At 47.3% G+C, this 16,964-nt stretch overlaps 1 protein-coding gene across 3 annotated transcripts; it reads right to left on the reverse strand.

The window, feature by feature from the left end:
- Positions 1–916: 916 nt before the first annotated feature.
- LOC141047038 (uncharacterized) lies at positions 917–16,585 on the reverse strand. 3 transcript variants are annotated; one of them, XM_073541964.1, is made up of 7 exons: positions 16,538–16,585; positions 9,064–9,213; positions 8,755–8,934; positions 8,548–8,671; positions 8,367–8,464; positions 8,184–8,274; positions 917–2,692 (listed from the first exon to the last, which is right to left on the reverse strand). In XM_073541964.1, the coding sequence occupies exons 2-7, from the start codon at positions 9,142–9,144 to the stop codon at positions 1,533–1,535; spliced, it is 1,734 nt and encodes a 577-aa protein (XP_073398065.1). In that variant the 5' UTR covers positions 9,145–9,213; positions 16,538–16,585; the 3' UTR covers positions 917–1,532. The 3 variants fall into 3 exon arrangements, with proteins under 3 accessions (XP_073398065.1, XP_073398063.1, XP_073398064.1); XM_073541962.1 differs by having other exon boundaries at positions 917–2,695; XM_073541963.1 differs by lacking the exon at positions 16,538–16,585 and adding an exon at positions 13,343–13,362 and having other exon boundaries at positions 917–2,695.
- Between the last annotated feature and the right edge of the window lie 379 nt (positions 16,586–16,964).

Here is a 16,964-nt window from a genome sequence, read left to right on the forward strand (position 1 = left end):
ACTATGAGATGGAGGATGTGTGATGGGTATATGGGCACTCGACTATGGGATGGCGAATATGTATGATGGGTATATGGGCATGGGACTATGGGATGGAGGATGTGTGATGGGTATGTGATGGGTATATGGGCATGGGACCATGGGATGGAGGATGTGTGATGGGTATATGGGCACTCGACTATGGGATGGAGGATATGTATGATGGGTATATGGGCACGGACCTATGGGATCGTGGATATGCATGATGGGTATATGGGCACGGGACTATGGGATGGAGGATATGTATGATGGGTATATGGGCACGGGACTATGGGATGGAGGATATGTATGATGGGTATATGGGCACGGACCTATGGCATCGTGGATATGTATGAAGGGTATATGGGCACAGGACTATGGGATGGAGGATAATTATAATTTGCTATAACTGACCACAGTTAGTTACTATGCCCGGGCAGCGCCGGGCTCTTCAGCTAGTGTGTATATATATATATATATATATATATATATATATATATACACACACACACACACACACACACATCAAAACCCTGTCTTGGGCAGCCCATTATCCAGACCTGAACCCCAATGAAAACCTCTGGAATGTAGTCAAGAGGATGATGGATAGTCACAAACCATCAAACAAAGAAGAACTGCTTATATTTTTGAGCCAGAAGCAGAGTGAAAGACTGGTGGCAAGCATGCCAAGAGGCAACAAAGCTGTTTTTTAAAATCATGGTTATTCCTCAAAATATTAATTTCAGAACTCTTCCTGAGTAAAAACATTAGTATTGTTGTTTCTAAATGATTATGAACTTGTTTTATTTGCATTATTTGAGGTCTAAAAGCACTGTTTTTTTATATTTTGACCATTTTTCTTTGTTAGAAAAAAAATGCAAAATTTATTGCTTGGAAGTTTGGAGACATGTTGTCAGAAGTTTATTGACTAAAAGATTTACATTTTACTCAAAAATATACCTATAAAGAGAAAAATCAGACAAACTGAAAATTTGAAAGAGGTCTCAATTTTTGCCAGAGCTGTATATATATATATATAGTGGTATTTTTGATGCTTAAATGGGTTGTCCACTACTTCGACAACTCCTTTTCATTCCTCAGGTTTGATCCTGTTAAAATAAAAACAATTATACAAACCTCCCATACAGATGACCTTCCAGAGGTGTCGGCACCCGGGGCTCATGTGAGCCCTGAACAAATCAAACATTAAAGAGAAATTGGAGAGCAGCCATACCCCTGGCTTACAGTTGATATTCAACACGTCCGAAGGCGGGGACAGTGAAGCTGGCCTTGATTGGGTGCAGGGCTTGTGTAATGTAACGTCACATGAACCCTGGGAACGCGAGTTCCGACAGCGCTGGGAATGGCACTGGCAAGGTAGGAGATTATGACTGATTTTACTTTAATGAGGTCAAACATGAGGAATGACAAGAGGTTACCTGGTAGTTGACAACACCTTTAAGAAGGTACATTTTTCAGTTAAAACATTTACATTCTGAATACGAAAATGGCTTCTACCCTGTGTGACTGCTCATGTGACTAAGAAGAGATGATTTCGTTACAAAACATTTCCCACATTCTGAACAAGAAAAAGGCTTCTCCCCTGTGTGAGTTCTCTGGTGCATAAGCAAACTTGTTTTCTGATTAAAACATTTCCCACATTTTGAACATGAAAAAGGCTTCTCCCCTGTGTGAATTCTCTGGTGCCTCAGCAAATCTGATTTAAGGTTAAAACATTTCCCACATTCTGAACATGAAAAAGGCTTCTCCCCTGTGTGAGTTCTCTGGTGCTTAAGCAAATTTGATTTATGGTAAAAACATTTTCCACATTCTGAACATGAAAAAGGCTTCTCCCCTGTGTGAGTTCTCCGGTGCTTAAGCAAATCTGATTTATGGTTTAAACATTTTCCACATTCTGAACATGAAAAAGGCGTCTCCCCTGTGTGAGTTCTCTGGTGCTTAAGCAAATCTGATTTATGGTAAAAACATTTCCCACATTCCGAACATGAAAAAGGCTTCTCCCCTGTGTGAATTTTCTGGTGCCTAAGCAAATTTGATTTATCGTTAAAACATTTCCCACATTCTGAACAAGAAAAAGGCTTCTCCCCTGTGTGAATTCTCTGGTGCTTAAGCAAACTTGTTTTCTGATTAAAACATTTCCCACATTCTGAACATGAAAAAGGCTTCTCCCCTGTGTGAATTCTCTGGTGCTTAAGCAAATCTGATTTTTGGTTAAAACATTTTCCACATTCTGAACAAGAAAAAGGCTTCTCCCCTGTGTGGGTTCTCTGGTGTCCATCAAGTTGCGTTTTCTGGTTAAAACATTTCCCACGTTCTGAACAGGAAAATCTATTCTCTGCTGTGTGAATCTTAAGAAAAGACTTTTCTAGGGGAAAACTGTTTCCATATTCTGAACGAGAAAATGGCTTCTTTGCTTTAGGACCAGTAAGTTTTTTAATGCTTATTTTGCGACTTTGATTTTCCTCAGTAATTGGTAATGAATCAGAAGACAGGACCTGTTTAAAGGAATCAGATGATTGATCTTTGCTGTGAAGGGATGATGATATATCTGAAGTAATGGCATTCACTTCAGTTGTATCCTGTGGGATCTCAAAATCTTCTGGTTTAAAAACTGATGATGTCAGCTGTCCCTCTGATCTCCTGGTACAGTCATCTGCTAAGAATAAAACCTATTATTTTTGGATAAAATATTCTTGAGTTTTTCACTTTTTAATATTTCCACTTAAACTGTTAGTAAAAATGGCAAGTTATATAAAATATTGAATCATTGACTGAGACAATGACAGTTCATAGTCTAATAGAAAATATCACAGGATGAACCAGTAGAGCATCAACTCATCTCATAAAAAACAAGTCTCTACATAGGTCCATCGTCTGTCAATGGAAAAACAGAGGTCTCCACATCATTAGTGGCTCAAAGGCTCTTAAAAAGCAACAAGGCTTCCATAAACCAATCCAGCAATATCTACTATCCCAATGTTAGCATCCATGTGTAGGGAGGAGGGCCCCCGCAGAGTGTCTGGGCCAGAACCAAGGGGACTGCCATCTAGGTGCCTAAGGGAACTGTACCCGGGGAACGGAGGAGGATAGTGGACGGCTGAGAGTGACAGAACAGCAAGGGGACGGGCTAGTATAAAAGGGGCAGGGAGCACGCAGGGGAGTCAGTTAGCGGAACGGCAGATACAGAGCAAGAGACTGTGGGGGTGTGAGAGAGCCAGAGCGACAGACGGTGACCAGAGAGGAGACCACCAGCAGAGGGGAGATTTACAGTTGCCTTCGGGGAGGAAGCGCCGAGCTTACTGACAAGAGACTACCGCTTCACAACAATCCGGGGTCACGAGCTGTCCACGGTCGTCCACAGCCATTGCCGCTGTGCTCCAGCCCGTTGCGGCCTGTCCGCTGCCTCTCGTGACCGCTGCCACTCCACTCCAGCCCGTGGTTGCGGCCTGCCCGCTGCCTCCCCGCTTCAGCCCGCGGCTGCAGCCTGTTCATCACCGCCCGCAGCTGCCATCACCCCGCTGCAGTCGGCAGTTGGGGCCTGCTCCTCGCCTACAGAGAGACTCTTTGCACAGGCCCAGGCAGTGCACATGGCCTACCAACCGCCACTCCTCGTAACTGCGACACAACCCTGCTTGGAGACTGGAGTCTCCTTGAACTCGCTAATGAGCGGAACCCCGCTGTTTTTACAGGGGGTTACCTCATCAAAGGACTCCCTCAGGGCCTCTTGTGCCCCAACTCCTCCTGGGTGCTGGGGCTCCCAAAGACTACGCCAGATCTTCAGCAGCTGGGCCCAGCGGCTGCGGCGCCAAAGCAGCTTTGTAGGATAGGCGAGGGGAGTGCTGATCCAACAGGAATGGGGGGTGACCCACTTCTTGCCGCCAACAGACACGAGACAGAGACAGAAGTTATATTCAACAGGTCCGTTTTTATTGGCTGCCTCTCTGACGACCACCGCACTTCATCACAGGAATTTCACTGTTCTCTTGCTCACAGACACGGGTACCTTCACTTTTAAGTTTCACCGTCGTGGCGTCCTTTGTGGCTCTTCCCACCGTGGCTGCTCTAGGCACTTCCACCACAGCGTTTCACCATCAAAGTACACTGTCCACTTGGTACCCCCAAACCGTCTCCGTCTGCGGCTAGTGTCCTTTTGGGTCACCCCCCGTGACCGTCTCCACTGTGAGTCACTGTCTGAAGGCTTTTACCGTCTTTCTCCCTACGGTAGATCTTCCTCTCTAGTGAGCTCCCCTGGCTGACTGGACCTTCCAGAACCTTCCCTCAGCCTTTATACTCCCAGTCCTGGTAGCTCCGCCCACTATCACCTGACAGTTACCTTTGACCAATGACAGTTACCTCGACCCATGGCAGTTACACAGTCACTTTCTCCTACACTCCCCACTGCTCTCTAATGGTCAAACTACCACATAACACCCCTTTCTCTGTATCTCAGCCTATACTGCGCTATCCCTCTGCCTTTCTCCACAGGCAGACCTGTCAGTCAGTTCAACCTCCCCACAGCTTCATCAGAGACGCCGAGGGACGTCAGGACGGATAAGTGACACTATAGGAAATAAGGACCCGTAGTCGACCATACCGCGGCCCTATAGTAACCAGCCTTTGCCGGGTTAGTCAAGTTCTCTTTAATAGTGTTTGTTTGTGCTGAGTCCCTGCGAGGACAATAGCTGTTACTTTGTTTTGGTTGCTTAGTATAGCCCTAGAGGCTTCAATTTATAAAAGTTACTTCCCAAAGTACAACTCAGTCTCACGTCTCGTCACTGCATCCTGCGTACCTGCTATCACCTACACATGTATTTGGCATTACTATAATGAGAGGAAGCCACTTAATTTACAGTGTGTGTGTCTCCTGGGGCACAATCTGGGCACTATGTGCTGGGTAATAAAAAGGTATATTTGCAATTATCACTCCATCATCCACTGTGTGCTAATTTCCAGAAAGAGCCTGTGGATTAATTCACTGAGGGTTATAATTTCCCAAATTTTGCAACTTCATGGATATTTCTACTGCTCTGATTTTCTGCTCTTTTGTCATATTAGGGCTTCTGCAAATGGTGTGTCCCATCTCCTCTGGGATCTGCTCCTGCGACATCTGCTTCTGTCACCAGGTGCAGCCTTATTCATTTTCCAGGTGTCGCTGGTAATGGAAGAGACGTCGGAACCAGAAGCTCTGGGTGGCACAAACTCTATCCAGCCACTAAAATTAGGGTGCCCAGGACCAGTAATAGCATCTAGTCTAGCAGAATGGATGAGTGAGCTGTCCAGCTGGAGTAATCTGCTCCCTGCTTCAGCCAACTGGAAAGCACCACACTCTACTGAAGCTCGAAGCATATAGCTGGAATCTGCCACATACAGCCTTGATCTCCTCTGGTTCAGTCCTCTGTGCTCAGCTCCAGATTTGTGTATTTGTTTCCTGTTGTGACCCCTGCCCGTTTACGGATTATTTTTGCATCTTCTGACTTTGTATTTTCTTACAGGCCCATCATAACATTTTTTTTCAAGTGATTTTCTAAGTTGTCAGCACATTCTACGTATCCTGTGATTTGACTTTATAGCAGTAGCGTAGCTACCGGGGGGGGCAGAGGGGGCGGTCGCCCCGGGCCCTGCTCTCTAAAGGGGTCCACCGGAGCTACACTAATGTAACTGTATCGGCGTGCACAGCGCGCCCATACAGTTACATTCTGCAGCAGAGCAGGGAGAATCGATCTCCCTACTCTGCCGCCCAGCCGCTATGGGCCCCTGAGAAAGCAGTGGGGGGCCCCCCCGCTGCCAGCAGTGGGCTCACAGCCAGCAATGTTATCCTGAGTTAATCTGTGCGTTCAGGACCTGTGATGAGGTCACACAAGGGGCGGAGTCAGGGGGTCACATGATCAGGGACTTCAGTGGCTGGCTGCAGGACTCTGCTGTGCTGGTTGTCATGCATTGGTGCTGGATAAGGTGAAGTTTATGTGTGGGGTCGGGAGTGGTTTACAGCCAGGTGGATGTAGCAGAGCTGTGTGTGTATGAGGTGTACAGAGCGGAGCCGTGTGTGTAGAAGGTGTACGAAGCAGAGATATGCATGTATGATGTGTACGGAGGAGCGGAGCCGCGTATGTATGGGGTGAGCGGAACTGTTTGTGTACAAGGTGTACGGAGCGGAGCTGTTTGTGTACAAGGTGTACGGAGCGGAAACGTGTGTGTACGGGGTGTACAGAGCGGAGCCTTATGTGTACAAGGTGTATGGAGTGAATGGGGGGTGCTGCCTTATATTACAGGCTGCCTATAGGGGGGTTGGGGGGGGTGCTGCCTTACATTACAGTCTGCTTATGGGGGGCTGCAATATACTATTGACTCTGCCCATGGGGGGGCTGCATTATACTGTAGAGTCTGCCTATGGGGGCTGCATTATACTATATTGAGGACTATCTGGTGTATTATACTATATGGAGGCTATCTAGGGGGCCATCATACAATGTGGCGATTATTGAGGGGGCAATCATACAGTGTTGGAGCCATCACTGGGGGATACTAAGGGGTCAGTATGTATACAGTGAGGGGGCATATTACTGTGTATAGGGGAGCTGTACAGGGGGGACTCAGGACATTAATAAATGTAAAGTGGGCACTTATTGTTATAGGGGAACTCAGGTTACAATGACTGTCAAACGGGGCACACAGAGGGCAATATTACATTCTAGGAGACAATATGTGGGCACTGTTTTCTAGGGCAATTGCACCCGGCATTACTATATTATAGAGGGATGCTTTAGCATTTAGAGGTCACACAGAACCACACAGTAGGTGCAGTAAAAGGGACACATACGGCAACAGCAGCTCAGTATTGGGGTATCAGTGCAGTAATAGGGACACATGTCAGCAGCGGCTCAGCATTGGGGTATCAGGTGCAGTAATAGGGACACATACGGCAGCAGCGGCTCAGCATTGGGGTATCAGGTGCAGTAATAGGGACACATATGGCAGCAGCGGCTCAGCATTGGGGTATCAGGTGCAGTAATTGGGGTATCAGGTGCAGTAATAGGGACACATACGGCAGCAGCGGCTCAGTATTGGGGTATTAGGTGCAGTAATAGGGACACATACAGCAGCAGCGGCTCAGCATTGGGGTATCAGGCGCAGTAATTGGGGTATCAGGTGCAGTAATAGGGACACATACGGCAGCAGCGGCTCAGTATTGGGGTATCAGGTGCAGTAATAGGGACACATACGGCAGCAGCGGCTCAGCATGGGGGTATCAGGTGCAGTAATAGGGACACATACGGAAGCAGCGGCTCAGTATTGGGGTATTAGGTGCAGTAATAGGGACACATACGGCAGCAGCGGCTCAGCATGGGGGTATCAGGTGCAGTAATAGGGACACATACGGCAGCAGCGGCTCAGTATTGGGGTATTAGGTGCAGTAATAGGGACACATACGGCAGCAGCGGCTCAGCATGGGTGTATCAGGTGCAGTAATAGGGACACATACGGCAGCAGCGGCTCAGTATTGGGGCAGCAGCAAGATGAGGAGTTTGTGCAGGTTGGGGATAGATGGTGATGGGGCTGGAATATGAGAAGTGGAACATGTCTTTGTTGTATTCTCTGTAGCAGAGTCGTGGCTGGAGAAGTTGTCATGTCAGTCTGGGCCAGATGGAAAAGACGTGAAAAGTGAACGATTCCATCAGAAAGAACGTCAGCGGTAAGACACTATCTGTAACTGTGCAGTAATCATTTGTATGTTTTGTAGGAATGGTATTTACCACTGACCATGTAATATCCATGTTGGTCTTTATATTGGGATTATTTTCAGTAACAGCGCAGTCATCTTCTACATCCACTATTAGTGTGCGTCACCGAGTTGTAATCAAAGTTACCTTGTAAGGGGCCCACTCAGAAGTTTCGCCCCCCCTAAAGCAAAACCCTAGCTATGCCTCGACTTTATAGTTTACAGATTTGCGAAGGTAACAATCAGCGACTTTCACAATTTCGCAAAGTAATTTTAACATTTTCAGATGGAGGAGAATATTGTGGTCTAAAGGCAAAATGGCGATCACACAATTGTGATACGGCCGGACTACACCACCGATAAAGCAGCCACAGTCAGTGACTGAGAAGAAGCTGTGACTAATCTGCATTTAGTGGTTACTACTCACCTGGGCGGCTATCTGTAGGAATCTCCTCTTTACACCGCTCATCACCCCTCACATATGTCTCTGTAGTATTAATATGGGTCAGATCTTCACCCTGAAACAAATATTGTAAAAGTCACAGACAGATGGAGAAGTCACATCTATGATCAGCTCTAATCCTGCCATCTCCACCTTCTCTCCATCTACCTGATGATCCTGAGGAACATTGGGATCTTCTTGTTTACAGTCCTGTGGAAGAAGAGGACGGGGACATCTCTCTGGTGTTGTCCTCTTACTGGATAGATCTGGAGGAAACACATACAGGGACTGAATTCATTCTTTACATAGAGATAATTATAGGCCGTGTGTATTTAGTCCTGTTCATTACCTGGTGATGTGAGGGGCTGGGGAACCTCCATCATGACGTCCTTGTACAGATCTTTGTGTCCTTCTAAATACTCCCACTCCTCCATGGAGAAATAGACAGCGACATCCTGACACCTTATAGGAACCTGACACATACAATGATACAGTCATCCCCCCAATCCCTTCATAGCGTTGCTGTATAATGTCCCAGCATTCCCAGCAGTGTCACCTCTCCAGTCAGCAGCTCAGTCATCTTGTAGATCAGTTCTAGGATCTTCTGGTCATTAATGTCCTCATGTATCAGGCAGTGAGGTGTAGGCCTTGTGATTGGGCTCAGGGGTCTTCCCCATCCCTCAGACACAGGGTCCTGAGAGTGCTCACTAGAGGTCTTCTTCACTACTGTGTAATCCTGGTAATGGAGAGACACATTAATAAATCTCACTACAGACATTTCCAGAGTCCTCACCTCTCCAGTTCTGTCCATCTGTTATTCCCATAGATAAGAATGATGTAATGTGACGTCATCAGAATCTCTCACCTCTCCAGTAAGCTGGAAGAGGATCTCTAGGGTGAGGTGTAATATCCTCTCCGCCATCTTGTCTCTGTCCATATCCATCATTGATGGGTAAATCAGGAAAATTCTCTTATATAGAAGATCTTCACTGAGAGGATCCGATATTGTAGAGACCTGAATGAGAAGATGAGCCGATGTAACATCATAAAAATCCTGTGTAATAATACAATTACTGGAGATAATAAGGGAAACATATGAGGAGATTTATTATTATTATTACAGTATTTAGTTTTCTTCTTTACACCTAGTAATAAAACCTATATATTTTAGGCCACAGACAACAAGCAGTTTCTTCCTCGGAGTCGGCAGCTGAATACGTTTCTCATAGACTCATCTTCCATAACGCTAATTCTCGTCTCATTTACCGACACTGGAATTGGCATTAGCAATACTGCAGGAGATATTCATTACACAGGACAGGAGAAATAACTACTTCATGCATCTGTTTTCTCTCAGAAAGGAAATGTAACATCAACTGTTCTTCACTATCCTATTAAGTGTATAGAAGAATCCAGGATATCTATAAACAGAAAGATAGTGAGGAAACACTTAGCTAACCTAAATGAATTCAAGTCTCCAGGTCCAGATGAATTACACCCCAGAGTACTGAAGGAAATAGCAGAAGAAATTTTTGAACCCCTCTCCATAATCTTTGAAAATTCTTGGAGAACAGGAGAAGTCCCAGAAGACTGAAGAAGAGCAAATGTTGTTCCTATCTTCAAAAAGGGGAAGAAGGTGGACCCAGGCAACTATAGGCCGGTGAGTCTGACTTCTATACCAGGAAAGATCTTTGAACAAATTATTAAACAACATGTATGTCAGTATCTGGATAAGAATGAAGTGATTAAACAGAGTCAGCATGGGTTTGTAACTAATAAGTCATGTCAGACTAACTTAATTTCCTTCTATGACGGAGTCACTGATTGGGTGGATCAAGGAAATGCTGTAGATATAGTATATCTTGACTTCAGCAAAGCATTTGACAAAGCATCTCATACAATCCTTATTGAAAAAATGACTAAGTATGGAATGGACAAGGCAACTGTTAGGTGGATTCATAACTGGCTTAGTAATCGGACCCAAAGAGTGGTCTTACATGGCTGCACATCCAGTTGGAAGAATGTCTCAAGTGGGGTACCACAGGGCTCTGTCCTGGGCCCTGTATTGTTCAACATCTTTATGTCATGTCGGACGCTGTTCACACCACAGCATCCGGCAGGCAGAGGTAGTTCCACCTCCAGCCACTATAGCCTCAGTGGCGCCGGCCTGATCTTCAGGCTCTCGGGGGTTAATCCTGCTGGAGACCAGGTTGGATGGTTAGTCACGCCCACGGTCTTTAAATAGTCATGCTGGCCTATGGGCGTCGCCGATTATAGCTTGTGTTTCATACCAAGTGGTTCCGGTCTGGAGTGGAGGTGTTCAAGAGAGAGAGATTCATATCTGGTGTCGTATGATCCGTCGTTATCCTTTCTCCTTCCCATATTTGTGTTTAGTTGTGCCCTGTTCACATTACTGTTTATTCCTGTGTGTGTGCAGCGCAGTGCAGTTTAAGTTCTCCCTGTCTGTCATTATTTGTGTGGGAGCTTTGGTGGTGACTTCTCACTGGGTGGAGGGTGGAGGGTTAAGTGCAGGGCTGAGCAGGAGATAAGGAAAGGTCGGAGGCTCAGGCATTTGCACCTTCAGCAAAAACCCTGGGTTGAGGGTCAGACAGGGTTTCCCCTAGTAAAGGGACACCACAGGGGCCCCGGGTATTTCAGCCTTAGTTGAACTAAGCCCCCCGTGACATTATAATCGGCCCACATTTTTTCAGGAGTCCATGGATCCATTAGATTCCATAACCCGCCAGTTGGCGGCGCTGTCCATACAGGTCTCCGAGTTGAATGGGGCAGTTCAGCAGCAGGGCCTGGTAGTAGCAAAGGTGCAAACGGCATCTGCAGGTATCGGTGCAGAGCCGAAGTTTCCGCTGCCAGAACGATTTTCAGGCGATCGCAGCAAATTTGTCGTATTTCGGGAGGCCTGCAAATTATACTTCCGCATGCGGCCAATATCCTCAGGTAATGAGGCCCAGCGAGTAGGGCTGGTGTTGTCATTACTGAGTGGTGACCCCCAAGCATGGGCATTTTCCTTACCACCTGACTCTGCTACATTTCATTCGGTCGATAATGTTTTTTCTGCCCTCGGGCTCATTTACGATGACCCTGACCGACTGGCTCTAGCGGAATCTAAAATCCGCGCCCTCCGCCAGGGGGAGCGCTTGGCAGAAGACTATTGTTCGGAATTTCGCCGCTGGGCTGTAGACACACAGTGGAATGACCCAGCACTGCGGAGCCAGTTTATTCATGGGGTATCAGGGAGGGTGAAACAAGCCCTCCTGATGTATGAGACTCCGGCATCATTGGAGTCTGCCATGAGTTTGGTGATACGTATTGATCGCCGTTTTCGTCAGGGGGCACAGGAGACGCTACCTCTGGGGGAAAACAGAGGTGCAGGTGTGGTTGAAGTAGATGAGTCCCCTGAACCTATGCAGATTGCTGGCGTGGCACAGGTTCAGCCTCGCGCTCCGGGAGTCCGGAAGTCCGGAGCATGTTTCTACTGTGGTAAAGGTGGTCATTATGTTAACGTTTGCCCGGTACTACCTAAGAGGGTCACACCGGCGGAAAACTGTTAAGCTCAGAGGGTATGGAGGAGACCCAACTGAGCGTATGCATATCCTCCATGATGGTATCTCAATGTATGCTCCCTGCCAAGGTTATTGTCGCCGGCAGAGAGCTACCTATATCAGTGTTCGTGGATAGCGGTTCTGCCACCAATCTCATAGATGAGGAGTTTGCACACACCGCCGGGTTTAAGATTGAAAAACTTCCTCACCCCATACAGGTGGTGACCATTAATGCTGTTCCCCTCCCTCAAGGGGAGATTACTGAGTTTGTGGCAGAGGTGAAACTCCACATTGGGGTCCTACATTCTGAGTCGGTTACATGTAGGGTCCTCCGTAATCTCCCAGCTCAAATGGTCCTGGGTTTTCCATGGCTGTCCAGGCACAACCCGGTAATTGATTGGAAAACTCAGGACATAGTACAATGGAGTGGTTTCTGCCAAGACAATTGCTTGGCCACATGTGTGTCCACCGCGACTCCCAGCCTGCCGGAGGCTTTGCAGGATTTCGCGGATGTTTTCTCTGAGAAGGGTTGCTCAGAACTGCCTCCACATAGAGCCTATGACTGTGCTATTAGGTTAAAACCCGGGGCCAAATTACCTAAGGCCAGGATGTTTAATATTTCTGGTCCTGAGAGACAAGCTCTGAAAGACTACATCGCGGAGAGTCTGAGTAAAGGTCACATCCGGCCTTCGTCCTCGCCTGTAGCCGCGGGGTTTTTCTTCATTAAGAAGAAAGATGGGGGGTTACGCCCGTGTCTGGATTTCCGAGAGTTAAACCAGATTACTATCCGTGATCCCTACCCAATGCCGTTGATCCCGGATTTGTTCAACCAGGTAGCGGGGGCAAAATGGTTTTCCAAGCTGGACCTCAGGGGGGCATATAACCTCATAAGGGTCCGTCAGGGGGATGAGTGGAAGACGGCGTTTAACACTCCTGAGGGTCATTTTGAGAGTCTGGTTATGCCGTTTGGGTTGACCACCGCGCCTGCCGTTTTCCAACATTTTATTAATGATGTCTTTGCTCATGTCCTGGGGAGATTTGTGATTGTATACCTGGATGATATCCTCATTTATTCTAGCGATCGGGACACTCATTTGCAGCATGTTAGGCAGGTGTTACAGTTGCTCCGGGAGAACCAGCTCTATGCTAAGCTGGAAAAATGTTTATTTTTTGTCCAGGAGTTGCCCTTTTTGGGATATATTGTGTCCGCAGCTGGTTTTAAAATGGACACCGCTAAGGTGCAAGCGGTGTTGCAATGGGAGAGGCCGGAGAGTCTGAAAGCACTCCAGCGGTTCCTTGGGTTTGCGAATTATTATAGGAAATTTATAAAACACTTTTCGACTGTCGCCAAACCGCTCATGGACATGACAAAAAAGGGTGCCGATCTGGCGAACTGGCCTGAGGTGGCTATACGTGCATTTGAGCGTCTGTAGAACAGTATTTACGATGCTTTGTGTCCGACAACCAGGAGGAGTGGTCTACTTTCCTTCCTCTGGCCGAATTCGCATTAAATAATCACCGCCAAGAGTCATCAGGAGAGTCTCCATTCTTTTGTGTGTACGGTCAACATCCTCAGTTTTGTACCTTACGTCAGGGTGACTCCGGGGGTGTCCCGGAGGAGGATCAGCTAGGAGCCCAATTGTCATCAGTCTGGAGGCGGGTGAAACAGCGTTTGTTGAGCTTGAGTGCCAGGTACAAACGGGTGGCTGACAGTAGACGCGTGCCAGGTCCGGACCTGTGTGTGGATGAATGGGTGTGGTTAGCTACGAAGAACATAAAACTCAAAATCCCTTCTTTAAAACTGGGTCCAAGGTTTATTGGGCCTTTTAGGATTTCTGCCATTATTAACCCAGTGGCTTATCGGTTGGAACTTCCCGCAGTGTACAAGATACACAACGTGTTTCACAGGGCTTTATTGAAAAAGGTGGTAGGCTCTGTGGACACAACGCCGATGCCACCTCCAGTCATGGTGGATGGCGAGTTAGAGTTCGAGGTCGCCAAGGTAGTGGACTCTCGAGTAGTACGCCGTACTCTTCAGTATTTGGTGCACTGGCGGGGGTATGGTCCAGAGGAGAGGTCTTGGGTTCCAGCCTCAGACATACATGCGGATCGGCTGGTCAGTTCTTTTCACCGTCGTCATCCGGACAAGCCGGGTCCTATGAGTCTTGAGGGCCCTGGGGTCCCTCGTAGAAGACGGGGTACTGTCATGTCGGACGCTGTTCACACCACAGCATCCGGCAGGCAGAGGTAGTTCCACCTCCAGCCACTATAGCCTCAGTGGCGCCGGCCTGATCTTCAGGCTCTCGGGGGTTAATCCTGCTGGAGACCAGGTTGGATGGTTAGTCACGCCCACGGTCTTTAAATAGTCATGCTGGCCTATGGGCGTCGCCGATTATAGCTTGTGTTTCATACCAAGTGGTTCCGGTCTGGAGTGGAGGTGTTCAAGAGAGAGAGATTCATATCTGGTGTCGTATGATCCGTCGTTATCCTTTCTCCTTCCCATATTTGTGTTTAGTTGTGCCCTGTTCACATTACTGTTTATTCCTGTGTGTGTGCGGCGCAGTGCAGTTTAAGTTCTCCCTGTCTGTCATTATTTGTGTGGGAGCTTTGGTGGTGACTTCTCACTGGGTGGAGGGTGGAGGGTTAAGTGCAGGGCTGAGCAGGAGATAAGGAAAGGTCGGAGGCTCAGGCATTTGCACCTTCAGCAAAAACCCTGGGTTGAGGGTCAGACAGGGTTTCCCCTAGTAAAGGGACACCACAGGGGCCCCGGGTATTTCAGCCTTAGTTGAACTAAGCCCCCGTGACACTTTATCAACGATTTAGATGAAGGAATTGAGGGTAAACTGATTAAATTTGCTGATGACACAAAGCTAGGAGGGATAGCTAATACTAGAGAAGAGAGAGAGGATTCAAAAAGATATAAATAAACTGGAGCAGTGGGCAGCAACTAACAGAATGGTTTTTAACAGGGAAAAATGCAAAGTACTACATCTGGGCAATAAAAATGAAAAAAGCATAAACAGAATGGGAGGAATAGGGCTAAGCAACAGCACATGTGAAAAAGACTTGGGTATACTAATAGATCACAGACTGAATATGAGTCAACAGTGTGATGCAGCAGCAAAAAAGGCAAATACAATTCTAGGATGTATTAACAGAAGCATACAGTCTAGATCACGTGAAGTCATTATTTCCCTCTACTCCTCTTTGGTCAGACCTCATCTGGAATATTGTGTCCAGTTTTGGGCACCACATTTTAAAAAAAGACATCAACAAACTGGAGCAAGTTCAGAAAAGAGCGACCAGAATGGTGACCGGTCTGCAAACCCTGTCTTATGAGGAAAGGTTGCAGGATTTGGGAATGTTTAGTTTGCAAAAGAGAAGACTGAGAGGAGACTTAATAGCTGTCTACAAATATCTAAAGGGCTGTCAAATTGTAGAAGGATCATCTTTATTCTCATTTGCACAAGGAAAGACTAGAAGCAATGGGATGAAACTGAATGGGAGGAGACACAGATTAGATATTAGAAAAAACTTTTTGACAGTGATCAATGAGTGGAACAGCAGCCACGATAAGTGGCGAGTTCTCCTTCAATGGAAGTCTTCAAACAGAGGCTGGACAGACATCTGACTGGGATGATTTAGCGAATCCTGCTTTGAGCAGGGGGTTGGACCAGATGGCCCAGGAGGTCCCTTCCAACTCTACGATTCTATGATGAGGACGACATCTTCATCTTCTACTACGGCTCTAGAAACATATTTGTCCAGAGTCCGTCACTGACTCCATCCCCACCGGCCGTCTATATGAAGGTTTCCCGTCTTCCCCGCACTGTAATCTTCTATCACGTTAGATCTCAGGTCTGAGTCACACACAGAAGTTTGAGGCTTTTATAAAAGATTGTTTATAAGAACAAGACAGGAGATATCTGAGGCCAATGTCTCCATGTACAGAGATTGTTTCCTATGGATATGATGTGTTTAGCATTTTCTTGTAGGCTTCCATATGGAAAACACCAAGAACAACAAAAATTGGGGATGGAGGATTTCTAGGAACATTATACTGTGTGTGAGAACCAAGAAAGGCACCGTACTATTAGACTAAGGGTACCGTTACACTAAGCGATGCACCAGCGATCCCGACAACGATACGACCTGGTAAGGATCACTGGTGCGTCGCTACATGGTCGCTGGTGAGCTGTCAAACAGGCAGATCTCCTCAACGACGCAGCAACGATCCGGCGATCGTTGGGACCTTGTCACACAGCAGCTATTCTGACAACTCACGCCTGCGTCCCTGAGTTCTTCGTCACCACAGCGATGCATGCTGGCCAGCGGGACGCCGATGATCAAAAAATGTCCTAGCACATTTGAGCACGATCAGCAATATTTAGCGGGGGGGGGGGCGGTCGCCGCTATGTGTCACACATAGCGAGATTGCTGGCGAGGTCGCTGTTTCATCACAACATCGGTGACGTTTCAGCGAGCTCGCTAACGATCTCGCTATGTGTGACAGGGCCTTTACACGTTTCCTTTAAAAAAAACCTAAATAAACTAAATATAACATTTCTGTACCAACCCCACAATCTGTGACTCTTCAGGGTAAATCGCTCTCTCACCATTGGATTAGAGCTGATACTATGGAGCTAAAGAGACTAAACAGACTTTCTGTCCCCTCCATAAAGGGGCACTTTCCCGTGTTTGTCAGAACTGTCCGAGGATTATTAGAGGGGATAGTTTCCCCCAATTAGAAGGGACACCTGTGGATATTGGGGTATTTACCTGCTACAGTCCTGGTGTGGAGCCTCCACCCGCAGAGCCGCACTCCACATATATGGCCTCTCTGTGCGCACAGGACCTGTGATGAGGTCACAGGAGGGGAGGAGTCAGGGGTCACATTATCAGGGGCCTCAGTGTATGCAGGACTCTGCTGTGCTGGTTGTCATGGTGCTGGATGAGGGGAAGTTTATGTGTGGGGTCAGGAGAGGTTTACAGGGTGTATGTAGCAGAGCCGTATGTATGAGGTGTACAGAGAGAAGCCGTGTGTATACGAGGTGTACGGAGGGGAGCCGTGTGTGTACGAGGTGTACGGAGCGGAGCCGTGTGTGTACGAGGTGTACGGAGCGGAGCCGTGGGTGTACGGAGCGGAGCTGTGTGTGTACAAGGTGTACGGAGCGGAGCCGTGTGTGCGCAAGGTGTACGGAGTGGA

The sequence above is a fragment of the Dendrobates tinctorius genome, unplaced genomic scaffold (genome assembly GCF_039654945.1).
Source record: "Dendrobates tinctorius isolate UK_male_01 unplaced genomic scaffold, ASM3965494v1 ptg000126l, whole genome shotgun sequence".
Classification (NCBI taxonomy): domain Eukaryota; kingdom Metazoa; phylum Chordata; class Amphibia; order Anura; family Dendrobatidae; genus Dendrobates; species Dendrobates tinctorius.